The 20,000-nt window shown below is 39.4% G+C and overlaps 1 protein-coding gene across 1 annotated transcript in view; it reads left to right on the top strand.

The window, feature by feature from the left end:
- The window catches only part of HHIPL2 (HHIP like 2), a 772,856-nt gene that overhangs the window by 555,381 nt on the left and 197,475 nt on the right, over positions 1-20,000 (top strand). The window contains exons 6-7 of the mRNA XM_044057856.1: positions 217-362; positions 14,082-14,163. Of these exons, the coding sequence (XP_043913791.1) occupies positions 217-362; positions 14,082-14,163 (228 nt within the window). The remainder of the gene's footprint in view (positions 1-216; positions 363-14,081; positions 14,164-20,000) is intronic.

The following is a 20,000-nucleotide window of genomic DNA, read 5'->3' as shown; positions in this document are numbered from 1 at the left end:
AAACAAGTGTTGTTTCAAATACTACATGTTGCTGGATGTTTATAGAACCTAATCAGGATTCTAGTTCTGTTGCCCTTGAAGTTAGCTTGCTTCTTAAAGTAATTCTCTATGTAATATTGTATTTCAAGATAATGTATCGAGGCTTAGAATTAGATCATTCACAAAGGAAATGAAGTAGATAAGTCTAGAATATTAGATTTTCTTTTTGTCTTATAGCCGCCTTATGGCACTGGAGGAAGACAAGAGGACTGGTACATGGAAAAAACAAGATGTCTGCATGGGGGAGCCCAAAACTTGTGCTTTTCCTGGACTCGTTAATAAATATAGTCGCTACATCATTTCATTTGCTGAAGATGAAGCAGGTAACTTTGCTTTCAAGTATTACTTTTTTGTCAGTTCATAATTTTTAAAAACTAAGCAGGCTCACTTTAATATCTTAACTTTCAATTTTTAAATGTGTTTGTACCACTGAAAATAATTCAGATGTATTAATTAATTACTTATGTTCATGGTTTAAATTAGTATGTACTGACAAAAGCTATATTGATGCCAATATGTTGCTAGAAAGTAATTTCCTGTAATAAACAGCAATCAATGATTTCCGCTTAGCTTGCTGAATAGAAACACAATGAGTATTTGTAAAGCCCCAACAAAATGGACCCCAGATGAATGTTACACAACTGCTGTTCTTCAGATAGCTAGTTGGGTAGTGAATTGCATTCATCAGTTTTTCTCTGTAGTTGCTTTTTCTCTGGAGAGTTATTTTGGCCAGAAAATGAGACCTTTCTGGACATTTGTACCCAGAAAGATTTGTTACAGTTTTCTGTGTACAGAATGTCCCAAACAAGATATGAACAGTCATCATATTCTTTCTCTAAGGTTATATGCAAAGCAAGAGATGTATCATAATTTTATTTCCATAAGTCTTTTGAGTGATCTGTAACACAGGCAATTAATTCTTCAAGGCAATTTATTCTTTAAGGGCAGCAAACACTGAATTTATAATTAATTAAATGTAACGTTGTTTGCCAGTTACAGATCTGTTTAATGTGGAATTATTCAGATGACTTTTACTTCTGCAGAGATTGTACATATTGACTGTTAATTGGTGGATTGTAATGACAGAAGTTTGAGTGCCCTTATATGGCTGAAATGTTCTGAAATGGGTAGTTTTGCCATTATTGGATCATACATTTTACTTCATTGCTAACTGGAAATATGTTCAAAACTACAAATTTAAACCACATTCTAACAAGTGGTGCTGTATTATACAAGGAGTATAATTTAATTCAATCAGGAAGGTGATGCAAAGAACACATCAATGTATGCATGATCCTAAAACTATGTGCAAGGGGCCTATGGTTTGAAAACAGCTCAAAGGTAATCTTAATTTGCCACTAGTCAGATGTATTTTCTTTGAATATGGGTTTTAATGCTGTTTCAATGAATGTGAGTTTCATAGGCAGAGAAGTTTGCTGTTCATGTTAAGTCTCTTTTCATTGTGAGACTGTATTGTTTGTTTAGCAAATAGCTATCAGTGTTTGTGCTATAAAATTTGAAATAAAAAATTGTAAATTGAATCCATAGGTTGATAGGTCCATAGCTGTTTATTAGGCTAATGACCACAAGGGCCTTTTTAAGCCTAGGCATGCATCTCAAATCTGTGACATGTTCTGAAACCATTGATAAGTGTATGCAGGGGCTTGGGAGATGATACATTTCCAAGCAGGGATCTGGGAGATGAACCATTTACAGGTTGCCTGTGTCCTTTAGAGACATAGGTGCCAAACTAGGAATGAAGTTCCTGTTCTCCAGCCAGTCGTCCAAGCTGCACTTGAATTGGGTTAGGGAGGACCTCTGCTTCACATAGATGGGAAGCCTGTTCCAGAGACGGGGTAGTCTCTGGGATACATACCTGTCTCTCCAGCAGGTCCTATTTATATCACAGGCAAGGTTTTAGTCTTTAGAATGGGTAATTTTGGTGCTGTTTGTTTTGTGGATATGCAGGGCATCCATCAGAATGGGGTCTGAGAGTGCCCTGCATGCCAGGCATAGATCTCCCCTCAAAAGCCTGTAGGAGTTAGAATACAGGGATAGGGTATGAGGCAGTCTGCAGAGGACAGTTTATTTGCACCCTGTGTTCTTTTAGTCAGGATCCTCTGTGGACGTTCCAATTGTTGGATATGCCTGGTTAGGCACATACCAAAGGGGACATTGTACTGAATGATAGATCTGATGAATGCCAAATACAGTAGAACAATGACTTCCTTGGATTTCGATGCCATACCTTTGTTTATAAGTTGCACAATATAGAATGATTTCCTCACTACTGTAGACATGCGATGGTCAAAGGCTAGATTACAGTCTATGTGTGTCCCTAAGTCCCTGACTACTGGACCAGCTCTAAAGCATGTATTGTCAATTTGATAGTTACCAGACGTGGATGACTTCCTGAAAGATACTATTATGCATTTTTTGGCATTTAGTTTTAGTCCATAGCTCTGACACCATCAAATCCAAATATATGTAATCATTGTAGAAGTAAAGAAGACACCGACAGGTTTGAACAGTGTTTATGGTAAATGGGAAAAATAGCCAAGGAAGGGGGCACAGAATGGCTGCAGGGATGGGTGGAGGCCCGATTCATTACCCTGCCAAGGACCCCATTTGACCATGATCTGACTCTGGGCAAGGCTAGGCATTAAAATCATTGTTATAGTCACCATTTTGTGAGGAGAAAGGGTATAGAACATCTTTGTGATGTCTGAGTAGTTCAAATGTGACTGTCTTCTTACCTTATCACCTCTGGCGTACCCTTTCAAAGTTCCCTCTCTCTCCTTTTTCCCCATTCAATAAGCTTACCAGTTTTCCTATACAGTATTGCATTTTCCACTCCCATTAATCCTAAAATTACTACTACAGAGCCATTGCCTTAGCCCTCACCTGATTCAAAACACATTGCCTATTCATTCCCTCCTCCACACACTGAGAACTTCATCCACTGCCAGGGTGACAGCCATACAGTAGGAAACATCATTTATGCAGCCATGAGGGTGCATCCTAGCAATAAGGATATTTGTAGTGGCCTAACCCTACCCTGCATGGGCCACATTGTACTCCCAGACTGAGCACATGCTTTTGCACAAGTTTATTAAAGCCAGTCACCCTGCATCAGCTTTCTGAGCGTAATATTCTTTTCCAGGCCCCACATTTGTATCACCACCCTCATCTAAGGGATTGTAGCAGTATGCAACAGACTGATCCTGTCTTTCCCTCAGGCTGGACCCTCTCATCGTCCTCTGGCAGTTGTGTAAGATGCCTAACCCCTTAAATGAAGCTGGGTTCCTTGGACGATAGCCATCGCTTTATCCCTCTTTGCAACTGGAACTGGCTAATTACCACCACTATTCTACCTTTTAATAGGTAAATATTAGGCTAACTGCCCTGAGGGGCCATCTTGACCCCCTAGCCAATAACTCAAGGTCAGAATCAAACACTGTTCCTTATATCTATAAGGCAAAGACTTTAACCATTATGCCTGACTTACCCCCACTGAGTCTGACATCCCAGTTTTTCCCATGCTGTCCAAACCAACCTCACCAGAACCCTGCTGTTTTAAAAACATCTCTAGGTAGATTTTCATCTGTAAATTTAATTTACTCCACACGATCCTCTTTATTTATTTTTATTTATTTATTTTTTTATATTTGTTGCCTGGGAGTGTCCGACTGGACGTAGGTCCATTTTCAGCGGAGGCCCGGGGAGAAAAGCTCCACAGTTAAAATAAACAGACAGTAATTACATTGGATTACATAGCAATTAACAATTTACATAGCAATTACTTACAACATATTTACAGATGAAGAACATAGTACATCAGTAGACAACTAGAATCTTTATCTGCAAAGTACATAACAGGCATTAACAAATGTTACAATAAGAAGTTCCTGCTGTATAATAAGTACTAGGCTTATGAGCATCTGAGCTTGCTATAATCAAGGTAGTTAGTGGAGTGGAAAAAAGGTAGTGGTTGGATGGGATGGGTGATATTAGAGTGGGAGATGCACCTTTAGGTGCGTTTTTAGTAAAGTTTTGAAGTGGGTGCATGATGGTATGGAGGTAATCTTCATTTCCTTCCAAGATTCCATTATGTTTTCCAGCATGCTTCCCCTGCTTTTCCACATTCTGGTCTTCTCCTATCTTGTCCAATGCGATATCCTTCCATAACATACTCTCATGTCTGCTGCTACAATTATTTTTTTAAAACAACTTCTGAAGTCTGGTATTCTCCAGCATCCCATCTCCATTCTCACTCCCTAGCCTGTGGCCACTTTCTCCTTAATATAGACCTGTTATGGGCCTCTTGGAGTTTCTGTATTACTTTGTCGTTATAACAAGTTGTCATATATCTAGCAGTATGAAAAATATGAAATACCACGATCATGCAAATAAAGTCGTCTTCCTGTTAGAGATCCCAGCTTAACTAGCCACATACATGGGATCTTAGGTACCCCCTGTAAAATCCTTCTCCTGTTCCATATATGAGTGCCTCCCAGCAAACCCTATATTTTCAAATCCAGACACAACCCACATAGTTCAAGCACTCAAATCCCTACATTTTCCAACATTGTTCCCAGTCAGGATCACTACCAATTTCTCAGGATGAAATTCCATTCTGTACCAAACCTACTAAATAACTCCAGTACAGGTCAGGGGGGCAGATCAACAAAGTTCCTGTTTGCAGATGCTGTGGCATTACAGGCAGGCTATGAAAAGAACTTCAGCAGATAATAGGGGAATGGAATTCAAAACTGAAGGCACATGGGATGAAAGTGAGTACAGATAAGACAGGCAGTTGCAATGGCAGCAAATAGGGAAATCAGAAAATTGAGATAAAAGGGAAAATAGAGGAACTAGTATCTGGGAGGGGTGGTTGAGGAGAAGGGCAATCTGAATCAGAGATCAAAGCTAGAATCAGAGAGGCTGCAGCCAACTAATGACAGAGGTAGTATGTTACAGAAGAATGCCAAAGAAGCTGAAAAGTAAGGTGTACAAAACAGTGGTATGACCAGTACTACTGTATGGTACAGAAACCTGGTCAGTGAAAGTAGAGCAGCTGAGGAAGACAGAGGTGATGGAGATGAACTAGATGGGTGGTAAGATGCACACTGTAGGGGAGATGAAGAAATAAAGACATCAGAGCAAAAGCTGAAGTAGCTCCAACTGAAGAATAGGTCAAAGAATAGGGATCTACAGATCCCTACACAAATGCACTTTATAAGCACTTACACGAGTGCATGGATCATGCTATCCCTAACAGAACCAAGATACTATCCTCCAAAAAAAGAAGCCAATCTGATGGTCTTCTGCCATAAACAAACTCTACAACAGAAAAAAGAAACTGTTGCAAAAAAAGAGTAAAATCCCATGATTGGAGGAACTCCCTGATCAGCCTCAGTAAGAAGCTGAGATCCCTCATAAAATCCTCCAAAGCTAGTTATGAAAACAAAATCGCCACTGATTCTAAAGACATCCACAAAGCATTCTATAGCTATGTCAAGAATCTCAATGGCAACACTCAGATCTGCTCTGAGTTACAGCACAATGACACTAAATATACAGAACCAACTGATATTGCCAACATCCTGGCAGATAGGTTCAATGCTAACTTTACCCCCCCCCCTCTCACCCCCTAAAGGGCCCATCTTTATACCGGAAGAATGCAAAGTTCCTGTAATCACGGGCTGCACAGGTAAAAACCTCACTCTCCAAAGCCAAGAACACAGCATCCATGGGACCTGACAACATCCCAGGCTGCCTTCTACACAAACTACAGAATGAACTGGCACCCCACCTAAGTACCATGTTCAATCATAGCCTCACCTCAGGCTTTGTGCCCATTGAATGGCGCACCGCAACGGTTATCCCACTGCACAAAGGGGGGGGGGGCTACAACAGACCCTGGGAACTACCGTCCCATTAGCCTGACGAGCCTGGTCTGCAAGACCATGGAACATATCATCATGGAACTCATAAACAAATACATTGGAGATCTCCAAACTCTGGATCCCACCCAGTTCGGATTTGTAAAAGGCATATCATGTCTCCTAAACCTGATAGACTTCTTTGAAGTAGTCACCAAAGCCATAGATGAGGGTAAGGTGGTTCACACAGCCTATCTAGATCTCGCCGTGGCGTTCGACACCATCCCCCACTCTGGAATTATAGATAAACTCACTAAACTAGGTATAAATCCCTATGTCACAAGATGGGTCGCCAACTGGCTTACTGACAGAACCCACACTGTGAAAGTAGCAGACTCCAAATAAGACTTCAGACCAGTGACAGGTGGAGTACCACAGGGTTCAGTCCAGGGTTCTCTCCTGTTTGGTATCTACTTCTCTGAAGTACAGGCTAACACAGAAGGTCTTTGGCTAACTAAATTCACAGATGACTGCAAACTGGGAGCCATAATCAAAACTCCTAATGATGTGGACATCCTACAAAAGGGCCTCACTGAGACAGATGCCTGGTGTCAAAGCCATGGTCTCAAGCTCAATGCCAAAAAGTGCATTGTCATCCCCTTTGGTAAAAACTCTGTACCCATGAACTACCATGTAGGCGGTAGTCTACTTAACACCGAAAGTGTGATAAGAGACCTTGGGAAACAGGTGGACAGTAGTCTCTCCTTTGATAATCACATTGCCGCAGTGGTCAGGAAATCCTTCTACGTGGCACACCTCATCACAAAAAGTTTCTCATCCAGAAAAAAAGAGGTCATTGTTCCCCTCTACTCATCACTCATTAGATCCATTATAGAGTAAACGCCCCTTTTGGTATGTACCTCACAAGACATCTTCAACAACTGGAAAGGCCGTACAAATACCTCACAAAAAGGATTACTGGCCTCAAACAGATGCCTTACGCAGACCATCTCAAAAAACTCCAGCTTTACTTCGTCACATATCGTCTACTCAGAGGCGATCTCTGCCTAACATACAAAGCTATGTCAAACCCAGAGCTGTTGGACATGCTCCACTTAATGAAATCCCAATCCCTCCGAGCTACATGCTCTAGGGACCTAAACCTTGTCACCACAATAAACAGAACATGCTGGGGGGATAGATTCCTGTCCCAGAGACTTCCCATACTCTGGAACAGACTACCTATCTATGTCAAACAAAGCTCCTCATTAGCACTCTTCAAGAAAAATCTTGATGATTGGATCGGTAATAGGAAATTCACCATGGGGATCACTTCTGTGGTTCTGTTTGACAGGGGCACAGGAAAATAATTTTCTTGGGTGGCGAAAGCCAGGGTACCTTTTTAGCTAGGCTTGTATAGGCCCTAGGGCCAATAGCCATTACCTACCTGTGAACCTATGATCATGGAACTGAGATCATCCAACAAATTGATTGATGGCTTTTGTGAGAGAAAACCTAAAACAGTAAAGCATTATTGTTGAAGAAGGCAGGAGAGTGGCAGTGAATTGAGAGATGGCAACAGTCAGGGTGACACCTCAACCCCATGTAGAAAATGGGAGAAAGAGAGGGCGATGATGATGATGATGATGAAAAAATATGAAATTTTAGCATCTGGAATTACTGACTGACTTTAATCCTCAGTGATTTACCAAGAAAATCATAAATTTTATGAGGGACAGGGAGAACTATGAGACAACAATTGGGGATGTTCAACAAAATCAAGGACATTTGAGAGGTTTGAATGTTTGGCATCTCTTACCTATGTGAAGCAGACTCATTGCAGGTGTCTGCACATGATGTCTGTGAGGTTTATTTTGTTAGCTTTAGGTACATAGAACTTGTGGGACTGATGTTTTACAGTCTAACCTTCAGTCTGAGCCAGAGGCTTTGAGTCTGGATTATTGAAAATCATTTCCAGTCATTTGGCTATGATCCTGTTATACTTAACATCAGAGGGTTATAAATAGAGATTCCCTGCTATTGTCATTACTACTCATTCTGTTTCACAGTATTCTTCTGCAGAAATGCTCTGTTTGTATAAATAGCTGTTTTGTATGTCACTGTGTTTCTCTGGGGAAAGACTGTGCAAGAGTGTCTGGGCCTCTTTCTCCTATATCTTTTTCTTTCATATGTTCTCTCTCTCTCTCTTTCTGGGTTAAAATATGGCTTGTGACTATGTTGGGCTTGTTTATGCTTCTATTTCAGGACCCCTGCACATTGCTCTTTGTGAGCTTTTAGAAATACAGAGCAATTGATGAGAATTCTGGAATGAAGCAACTACAATGGCACATGAGCCAACTCAAACAAAATAGCTCCTAAGGCAGACTTTTTGACTTGGCATCCCCCAAATCATTCAGTAACTGGTGACTCAGTTATGTGCAAAACAGTAACATCTCACAGGACTGCAAAGAGTTTGTGACAGTGTCATGCTTATCTGGGGACAAAACTAGGGACAGCTCAACTATTTTAAAAAAGCTGAAGTATAATTACCACATGGCCATTGTTAACCTGGATGTACAGCAGGATATGGTAGAATCATTGAACATATTAGCAAGTATAGAAAAATACACCTGCTTATAAAATCCTGTCATCACCCCTATGGTACCTGAATATTAAGACAAAATAAAAAATGAACAAGGCAAAAAAGAAAGAGGTGAATATGGTTTTGCAAAATGCCAGAAGTCTCAATAATAAAATGAATAATCTTTGAAGAGTTCTTTTGCTTGGAGGATATTGGTATCTGTACCAGTTCTGAAACCTGGTTTAAAGATTCACACCACAGATAACAAATCTTGGGCTGTATCCTCCCTTCATTCTGGTTGATCTAATAGTACAGGTGGTGTCAGCTCATCATTTCTAGTATGAACACCTACATAGTAAGGAAAGTACAGAAGTAAGGAGAACAACTCAGGATTAGACATTTTTCTATAATAATTAATATCTGTGGTACTAAATGTAATATTATAGAAAATTATAATATGGCATGCAAGTTCCATACAGAACATGATGATTTCTGTATATGTCTCCTACCAAGCAGGACAATTTCCTGACTAAACACCAAAAAGTAAAATCAATGAAAATATAATCATTAAGAGGATTTTAACTACCCAAACTTTGACTAGTTAAAACACACATCATTTCAGGTTCCCGTTTTATGAAATTTCAATAACATCTTTTCAGTAAAAAGCGGCACACACAGCTTGAAATAAATATGCCTGAATATTATTTGACTGTGTACTTCTTTTTTAAGTAAGGGTATATTATACGTGTAGCATTATGCAATATGCAGAATGGTATGGTAGTTGCTTCTTTAAAGGGGAATTACCAGTAGTTGTGTCTGTGTGTCATGTGACATATCCATCTCTGCAGTTCTGTAGAGGCTGTTGTTAAGTACACTCCATGTCTTACAACTCTTCATTCATTTGTCTTGAATATATGTATGATTTATCTTGTACCTAAACCACAGAGTCTTCTGTTGCATGCTGTGCTTTTGTTGTGTCTCATCTGGGATGGTCTGTTTTGTACTCATCTGTACTCTTCTTGGAGTTTTAATAGTTTGACCTGCACCAGGGTTAAGATATTCTGCTACAGACTGCCTGTTTACAGTATTAAATCCCAGCTGCCATTTTATACTTATCTATCTAAGTGGCTTCTTCAGGACCTAATGATACAGATGACACATTTGTAAAATAAAACAGAATTATCAGTGCAACTCATTTTACATTACAGCATAGCATATAACATATATCTTTCATGAGATTCTGTATCCACTTGACCTCATAACTGTTTAATATAGCATCTTGTATACTGCTAGATGTGACATTCTGTATACAGTGAAACATCTTCTAGATTCCAATACGTATCTGATCAGAATGCCCTTAGAAGTAATGCAGTTCAGGTTCAAGTAATGTGTGCACGTTTTGACATAGATATTACCATCAGTGGTAAATGTATGGGTATACAACTGTTAATGTTTAGTTTTTATGGAACAAGTACTGATTGAAGAAAAGTCAAAGAAAATAACAGATGAATAAGCAAGGGTCACTGTGAGATAGGCTTGGTAGCGATACTATGCAATGCAAGGCATCCAGTAGGAAGATACAGGAGCAGAGGGCGGACATTACTAGTATCAATGAAGCATTGGCCAGTGACAAGAGGGGAGAAACACAGTAGAGACTGGCTATAGATTGTTCAGGAAAGGCAGAAAAAGGAGGCATGTAGGCAGAATTACATTCGACAGAAAAGATGGCTTCACTGGAAAGGTCAAAGAATAGAAAGAACACTATCCATTAAAGGGGACAAGGGAGTAAGAAGAGTCAGAACCTAGGGTGAGTATTGTACCCTGGCAGTTAAGGTAGGGGAAGGCTAGGGAGACCGTTATTTGAGTGATAAAGTGTATTGTCTCAAAACATGTCAGTGGAGCAGGATAAGAAACTGGGAGAAAGAGAGAGAACAAAAGAGTGGCACAGCAGAAAGTGGGTTGCAGGAAGGGATGATACGATTCGGTCAGGAACAGACTAGAAGATTTCAAGCTCGATTGGGAGTTGACTATGGTGTTGGATCCCCAAAGCATTCATTCAGCTGATGCAAGACTTTACCAATAAGGATAGAATTCTGGATGCAGTCCTAACCAAAGTGGAGGTGGTCAATGTTATCTGGGTAAAGGCACCTTTAGCTAACAATGATTATGCTGGAGGTTTGAAGTGTGAACTAAGGGTAAGAATACAATGATATAAACAGAGTGTTGGACTTTATGTGAGTGGATTATGATAATGTAGGCAGGGGGTAAGGACTGAGTTAGGGGACTAGATTGAGGAATTAAACAAGTTATAGGAATGGAAAATGAGTGCAGTACTCAGGGTTATGGGCAATTTTTGAGTAAGAGGAAAGATCAAAGAATTTTTTAATTATATAGCTGAAAGCAACAAGGGATATAGGGACCTTTCTAGTCTGAGCAAAGATGGGTGGAAAATTACAGAGGCATGAGAAAAAGCAGAGATATTCAATGATATTTTGTTTCAGTCTTTATTAAGGGAAGCAATGAGAGGGTGGCATGCTGGGAGTGAGGGAGATAAGGCAGATTGGGGAGAGCAATGGACAGACACCAGAACATAGAGCGAGAAGTATAAAAGAGAGAAAGTGCATAAGAGAGAAAAGGCATTCCAAAGGGAGTATAATTCATAGTGACCAGATTAACTGTCGGGATCCCTGTTGAAATTCCAGGGACAGCAACTGTGATTCTCGGAACAAAGAGCTCGTAAGTGTGAATGTGGGTAATAATGTACTTAGTCCAATGATGCAGTATTGCAGAATACCCCCCCAAATCTGAGGTACAGCTTGTTTACAGTTAGTGTAGGGGTATCAAGGGTATGAAAGTGATGGTGCAGCCTCCCCTTATATCAGTGGTGGGCCAGGGATTGTATACCAAGAGCTACTAAACTCGCTGTGTTTTTTTTTTTCTGAAATCTACTTATTTTTCAAAGTCTGAAGGATTCACAGTTGTGGGCCTTACTTCTGAAAGGGAGCTGGTCTGCCTGCTATAGTCCTTGGGAATATGGCCAGTGTGCTGGTGGATGTCCAGTTGTAACTCTTCTTCAGAGCACCTTGTCCACTATAGATGGAGCTGGGGACTGGAAACTAGCAAATGTAGTACCCGTGTACAAGGTGGGAGTAGGATGAAGCTGAGGAATTATAGACTGGACAGTCTAGCAGCAGTGGCAGGAAATATCATGGAAAGAATCCTGAGGGAAAGGTTGGTTGCTCTTCTAGAGAATATTGGTCTGTACTGTAACAACCAGGATGTATTTGTAACTAGAAGAAGCTGCTGTTTAAACTGATCTAATTTTTTGACTGGGTTGCAATGGAACTCAAGAAGGGAGTATCAGTAGATCTGTCCTGCTTCAGTTTTGCCAAGGTCCTCCACTCATTTCCATGCTGATAGTTGCTAGGAAAACTGGGTGGGATGCAGGTAGGATTGAGATTATGGAATGGGATTACTGCATGGTTAAATGATAGGATAAAGAATTGGACAAAGAGGGTTGTAGTGAGAGTCACACTGTCATGAATCAGGAAAATTACAATTGGAGCAACAAAGGAATCAGTCCTGGATCCATTGTTCAGTGTGTGAGTTTAGTACATATATGATGGGATGGGGAATGTGATTATCCTCATCTGTGATGACACAAAATAAGTTGCAACCATGGAAGATGAGTAGGAGGGACAGTACAAGCAAAACATTGGAAAAGGATGACAAAGTGTAGTGAAAGTTGGCTACAGAAGCTTACTGCAGACAGATTCAAAGTACTGACCTTTATTGAACCACTGATGTGAAGTATCAGCTGGGGTAGTAGACCTGATGGCAGAAGAGCAGAAAAATGATTAAGGACTGTTTTTCTGTAACCCCTCATTTCTAGGACCTGCCCAATGGCTTCTCTACCTCCACCCAGTTAGCCCATTAATTTTGTTGCGGGCAAAAGTCAGGCATTCCTGGTTGCCAAGAGCCTAATGCCCTGTTCATTCCTGCCAAAGAAGCCTAATCATCCCATTTGTCCCCCTCTGGAAAGAGGTGGGTAGTAGTACGTGGCCTACCTATCTCTTTCCACAGGTGACTTGCAGACATGTAGTTGCTGCTTGGTTGGGAGGAAGAGGAGGCCTGCATGCTCCCATATGCACATCACCCTTTTCTCTGGCTGGCAGAGCTCTGCCAGACATTATAAACAAATGATACATTCAGCCACTGTTGGGTGTCACCAATGCCATTAACCAGCAGCCCCACCAAGGATAATAAAATGCTGCAGACTGTTTAAGTTTATCCTCCCCAATCCAGACCCTTAAATATCCATACTACTAACTGAATACAGTTTCTCTAGGCTTTAGTCAGGGCTTCATCCCTCTTTATCAGGGGGCTGGATAGGTTCTAGAAAGGGTGATCATACCTGAGCTGCACCATCAAGAGCAGAGTGATAGGGCAGTGACGTATACCATGTAATAGATTTCAGAAGCAAAAAGTGGCCCCAGGCAGGCCACACATTATGCTTTGTGTGCAGTTCCATAGGCCATACAAGGAGCGAGATATCAGGCTTCAGGGCTGAATAGAGAGAAAAGCCACCAGAAGAGGGAATTAAATGAAGAGGAAAGCATATAACCAGCTGCTATTATTGACAAGGAGAGATGAGAATGACATGATATGGGTTTACAGGATGACACTGTGGAAATTTAAAGGGGGTCTCCTGAATAGGAAGCAGAAAAGATAGAGGAAAGGGCACACAGTTTTGATTGTAAGACCAGCTAGGTCCTAGGAAATTACATCTTCATGTTGAGGATTGTAGACTCATGAAATAGTCTACTACAAGAGATTGCAGACAAGGAGTCCATGGAAGCATTTGAGAGATCATAAGTAAAAATAGAGAAGGGGTGAGGGAGAAGATAGGGAGGGAACTGGTTCAATGTTGACTGCTGAAAGGACAATAAGCTTATTGTCTTATGCCTGCAAGCAAATGTAACAGGTTAGGTGATTCTGCAGCTAGGCTATTTAATGTTCATAGAGAGAAGGCCTTTTTGAAGTCCATTCTATAAAGGAGTAAACTATATTGTGTGTGTATAGAATTTCCTTCCTCAGTCACTTTTTGTTGCAAATTTGTAAAATCCTTTTCCTCAGTTACTTGTTCTGCTATTCACTCCTTTACTATAGCAGTGTTTGTAGATCTGAGTTCTCTCAGCTTTGAACCTCAATTCTACCATTCTCAAACTGAAGATTTATGTCTTGCATTATGTCATCATATAATGTGATTTGCTTTGTGACATTTATTTGCTTTACCTGTTGCTTCATGAGATTAACTTAAAATTAAAACTGAGCCACTGACATCAGAAAAGTGATTCAATTGTTTTTTTTATTTTTTTGCGTAAGCACAGCAGCATAGGACAATTACTAAGATTAGTGCATAGTTAGGAGTTTTCTTTAATAACAGTCTGCCCGGTTAAAACTGTCTTATACTGTATTTCTAATTTAATTTCCCCTATGGACTCTCAGGACTGTGGTTCGTAAGATTTATTTTTCATATTATATTTCAGGATTGTTATCTTTTTTTTTTTTAACAGGAGAACTTTATTTTATGTCAACAACATATGCAACTGCTCATTCTCCACAAGGAACCATTTACAAAATCATTGATCCTTCCAGGTAAGCAGCCGGTTATTTAGAACTTTTAAATATGGAATATTAGGAATACCAGAATCACTATGGATTTCGTATGGTTTGATCTGAATGATTACAATGGAGGTAGGGCAGTGACATGGCATCAGTGAAACAAAATTTGCATGAAAAGTTAGTAAACAAATTACAGGCTTGGAATAAGTTATATGTTTGTAGCATAGCTAAAATACTGGCTTGGAAACAGGTAATCAGACCACATGATAAAATGAAGTCCACTTATAAAGGATTTTTACTACAAGACTAACCCAATGTATCCCAAAGGGCCAGTGATGAGCTTGAGCCTTTTCTGTGCCTGTGTAATAGAATATTGCAGTAGTTTAGAAAGAAGAGTATGCCATATGTATGTATGTATGTATATGCATACGTGTGTGTATATGTGTGTGTGTGTGTGTGTGTATGTATATATATATATATATATATATATATATATATATATATATATATATATTTCTATATTATGTGCTTATACATGCAACATCAACAACTCGCACAGTGTAGCAAGGTATCACCAGATGAAAGCAAAAAGTTATAACAAGTTATTGTCCTCCTATGCAGATATCTGATAAGATCTGATCTGGGGTATTTCATGTAGTACTTGATATCTTAGGCCATCAGAATTTATTTATTTATTCATTTTATTTTACATTTGTTGACCGGGATAGTCCGACTGGCTGCATGTCAATTTTCATCAGAGGCCCAGGGAGAAAAGCTCCAAGGGTAAACAGATACAGCATTACATAATACCAGCATTACGTATTACAAACAGACTATTTAGAGTGATTACATAAGTAAGCAAGTTAAACAAGTTCCACAGGTTAGAGTTAATCCCGAGCGTAAGTCAGGATTAAATTAAATTACACAGTAAGCTGGTTAACAGATTTTTACACATTCTAGAGAGAGTTAGCCAGGCTTGATACATTGACATAGTCAGTTAAGTGCCAAATGTTGTTTGAGTCTAGTTTTAAATTGACCTAAGGTAGAAAGTAAGGTAATATCAACTGGAAGGGAGTTCCAGGGTCTACTTATAGAGTTTGCAAAGAAAGAGTCACCGGCTGTGTTATTAATTTTGCTAGTCTGAATTAGTAGTTTGTTAGAGGATCAACGCGGTCTAGGATTGTTATAGGGGGTGATAATATTTTTAAGTGCAGGAGTATTGTCCGGATTATAGAGGATTTTATAGGCCATAATCAGTTGGTTATACTGGATTAGGCTGGGTAGTTCAAGCCACCCAAGCTGATTTAGATTGATGCAATGGTGTCCTAAAAGGAAGCCCAGTGTCAAACCTGGCAATGTGGTTGTAGCAAATTGAGAGTTTGTTAAGGACAGACTTGTTTAAATTCGAGAGTAGAGGGGATGCATACAGAAGGGTTGAAAGAAGGTGAGAGCGAGCTATGGCAATTTTAGCTGGAGGGGTTAGGAAGGCTTTTATTCTGTAAAGTGACCCTAGTTTTTTATTGATGGTTTTGATAGTTTAGTTAACATGTAGGTTGAATTTTAGATTATTATCTATGATGACACCTAATAGTTTTGTAGAGGGGTCAGGGGAGATTATTGTGCCATCATTTGAATTTATGGTAAAGGTGAAAGCGGTAGACCTATGTGTTGGTGAAAATAACATCATTTTAGTTTTTTTGGGATTTAGGATCAGACGACATTCAGAAAACCAGTTTTCTATTGTATTAAAGGTAGTCTGGGTAGCTGACCATAACTCTATTGGAGATGTGGCCGAGTAAATCAGAGTAGAGTCATCAGCATATTGGATACAGCTGACTTTTGGGATGACAGTATAAAGGTCGTTAATGAAGATGGAGAACAACAAGGGCCATAGTATAGAGCCTTGTGGTACTCCAGGGGTGTTAGGTAGAAGATTAGAGAGTTTGTTCTGCCAGAGGACAGCCTGCTGTCGACCATTCAGGTAGGATTGAAACCATTGAAGGGCTCTAGTATCTAGACAGAATGTTTGCAGGGTGTGGATTAAAAGTTGGTGATCAACCATATCGAATGCCTTGGAAAGATCCAAGAAGAGGGCTGAGGATATATAATTATTGTTGCGATTATGGTTTATGGTGTTGGTAAAGGCTAGGAGGGCTGATGTAGTGCTGTGATGAGGACGGAAGCCATGCTGAGTGTCCGCCATAAGGTGATTCTGGATTAGGTGGTGCATGAGTTGTCTATGAATACATTTTTCCATAATCCTTGCAAGTGGAGAGAGTATAGCTATTGGCCTATAATTGGAGAATTCAGTAGAGCTGCCTCCTTTGTGAAGTGGGATTACATAGGATATTTTCCAGATGGTGGGAATTTTAGCTTCTACTATGGTTCGATTGATTAGTATTGAGCCGGGGTAAGCAATAGCATCAGCTGATTTTTGTAGGTACTCGGCAGGGAGTTGATTAGCAGAAAGTGTAGTGGGTTTTAATTTTTTGATCCAGGTATGGATAAGTGAAGTGGCAACTGGTTGGAAGCTGAACGCGAGTAGGTTTCTAGGGGTGGTACTTTCAGGACCATGGGAGCTAGGAGGTAGTTAGCTAGCTAGGGCTTGAATTGTCTCAGTAAAGAATCAGTTAAAACTGTCAGAAACATCTTCAGGGGTTTTATCAAAAGTAGCAGCAGGGGAATGGGGTTGAAGTTTGTCCAGGATGTAGTAGATTATTTAAACCTGCCCAAAACTTCTGAGGGTTATTTTGCTTTCCTGTCTGTAAATTACAGTAGTATTGTTTTTTGTCTTGTAAAATGGATTTTTTAGTTTTGTTCCTGGATTGCCTGTATTTAGTGTGATCTTGGGGGTCTTTAGAAGAACGCCATAAAGCCCATGCTTTGTTTCTAAGGGTAAGTTTGAGTTTAGACTCTTTAGAAAGCCATGGCGCAGTTTTTGCCTTTGTTCTCTTTGAACGAACAGGTGCATGCAAATCGAGGATCTCAAGGAATTTTTGTTAAAGTATGCTACTGCTTCTTCTAAGGGGAGGTGTTTTAGAATAGACCAATTACATGAGTTTAGTTCTTGTTGGAATTTGGCATGGTCAAAGTTTTTAATGTTTCTAACCTTTCTGAGTAAGGGTTGTTGGGAATTAATGGCTTTGTGCTTAATTATATATGTGAGAAATTGATCACTTAGGCCATCAGGGAGGGTACCAGAGGTGTACAGTTGGGGGTGACTATTTATGAGTACCCAGTCAAGTATGCTTTCTTTTTGGTTGGGTTTACCTATCCTGGTAGGGGTGGATATGATTTGTGTACATGCATGCAGGTTAATATAGGTGGTTGGGGATTCTGAGGAACAGGTGGCCCAGTCTATGTTAAAGTCTCCAAGTAGTAGGGTTTCTTGGGGGTAGTGACATGATAGCCAGTGCAGGATATCTTCAAGTGTAGATATATTGTTACCTGGGGGAATTTACATACAGATGATATTAATGCATTTATTTTTATTAAGTTGCAATTTGGTGGCAAGAATCTGTGAGTTATTAATCTGAGGTGGTTGTATTACATCTATGGTGACATTCAACTCAGTTTTATAGAGTACAGCTACCCCACCCCCCTTCCTGGAAGCACGATCCAGCCTGTGTATGTTGTACCCAAGTGGTAACACTTCATTGTCTGTAGTGTTAGGTTTTAACCAGGTTTCAGATAAACAGAGAATCTCAGGGGAGTGGAAATCCAGAAGAGCATGCAATTCATGTACCTTGTTATTAATGCTTCTAATATTGAGATGACAGGTTAGGAGAGAGTTAGTTGGCCTATTAATTGTAGGTTTGTAGCTTAGATTGCAAGTATTTAGACAGGACAGAGGCAGTACAGAAAAGGCAGTAGAAATGAGCAGTGACGTCACTTGATGTTACACAAAGAGCATCCTTTGCCTCTTAATGTACAGTCTAGAAGAAAGGAGACAGAAGGACATATATTATAGAAATGTGAACATTTAAAGGGAATTCACAGTGTCCAAATGGGCACATGGTTCTAAAAAAAGAGATACATGAGAAGAAGAGTATGTAAATTGATGATATAATACAGAGAGCTCAGATGAGACATGACAAAAACATTTGAGCGCTTAAAGTGAATCCATAGACTCCAATAAGACATACTGTTCAAAAATAAATAAATAAATAAACCGAAAAGATATATGAGAACAAGAAGATGCAAGTTGAAGATAGAAGGCAGAGAACTCGGGGAATATGGCAGGAACATGAAAACATGAAAGGAATCTAGAGTCTGAGTTTGCAAAATATTCTGAAAAAAAGACATGTAGGAGAACAAGAAAATGCAATTTGAAGTTACAAGACTATAAGATATCATGAGAGATATGACAAAGCATGTTTTTGTGGAAGGGGTGGTGGATAATTACAACAAACCTTCCTGACGATGAAGGAGAATCAAAGTATGACACGTTAAGAATGTATGGGACAAACATAATGCATTTCTTATGAAGGGATAAGAAAAACAATGAATAAAGTAATGGTTAAGGAGGATTTGTGGAATCCCCAGTGGGTGCCCATTTCACATTTGCTCACAAGTGTTTTATTTGAGCTAGCATTCTTATGTGGAGGGTGAGGTCACATTATGTGGAAAAAAAGGTAAATATTAGACTCCAAAATAAAAAATAAAAACGTCACCACCATGACAAATTCCAAACAAAATGTCTGTTTATTAAAATACAATTCCCAACAAGACTTAACACTTTTACCTGCTTTATACAAGCATCATCAGAGTCATTGTTATTGGCATTAAGTCTACTTAATATATTAACAAGACACCAATCAGAACTAAGCAATTAAAAACAGTCCTTTTAAAGAAACATAAAATAGGCTGCCTAACATCAAACTTGTAAAACTTAACCAGTTATAAAGGCTAATACTGTCACATCATAAAGTAATAGAAACACCAAAAATAATAAAATAGTGATTAATAGCAATAATATAAAAACATTATGTCAGAAAACTATACTTGAGGTTAGGGAGACACTATGGCAACTAAGATTAAATGCCACAGTGTCCTCAGGCATTAATGACAACTGTTCCATGGCCAGTGTATTGAAACTAAGGCCAACATTAATCTGACATAGTTTTTATATTATTGTTATTAATCACTATTTTATCATTTTTTGGTGTTTCTATGTATTGTGGGTATTTTATGATGTGATAGTATTAGCCTTTATAACTGATTAAGTTTTACAAGTTTGATGGTAGGCAGCCTGTGTTATATTTCTTTAAAAGGACTGTTTTTAATTGCTTAGTTCTGATTGGTGTCTTGTTAATATATTAAGTAGACAATGCCAAGAACAATGACTCTGATGAAGGCCAGTACCAATGCCTTAATAATAATGAACCTTTATGTGATGGCCGCAACCCCTGGCTGAGTACACACAAAACCAAAGACTGTTTTCCTTAACTTACACAAATTCTTGGACAGTCTGCCCATAGCCATAAACTTCAGCATTCCTTAGGAAGTGGGTCTCTGGATTTTTGTTAAGTTCTGAAAGTCAGCTATATGGACTGAGAGTATTGTATATGGTCTAATGCCAAGTTTCACTCAGTCATCATTGTTGTAAGCCAGGGTAGAATAATTTACTAACTGAACTGCTGTATAGCTCTTAGATATATCTTTTCTCATAAAAAATGATATCTTAGAGACAATATGGTTTGTGGCTTCACAGGAGTATTTAAAGAAGCAATATAGCTCATGGAAGTCCTGCCAGTAATCATTCTTCTCTCCTTCCTTTTCCTAAAAAGGGAAGACTAAGACCCAACAGGGACATCATTGAGAATGTTAAAGATGTAGTATGTCCAGGTGTTATGAAACTGTGCTGCATA

Source organism: Protopterus annectens, chromosome 1.part2, assembly GCF_019279795.1.
Source record: "Protopterus annectens isolate FY-2018-M chromosome 1.part2, PAN1.0, whole genome shotgun sequence".
Taxonomy (NCBI): domain Eukaryota; kingdom Metazoa; phylum Chordata; order Ceratodontiformes; family Protopteridae; genus Protopterus; species Protopterus annectens.
This window is presented reverse-complemented; position numbering and strand designations above follow the sequence as displayed.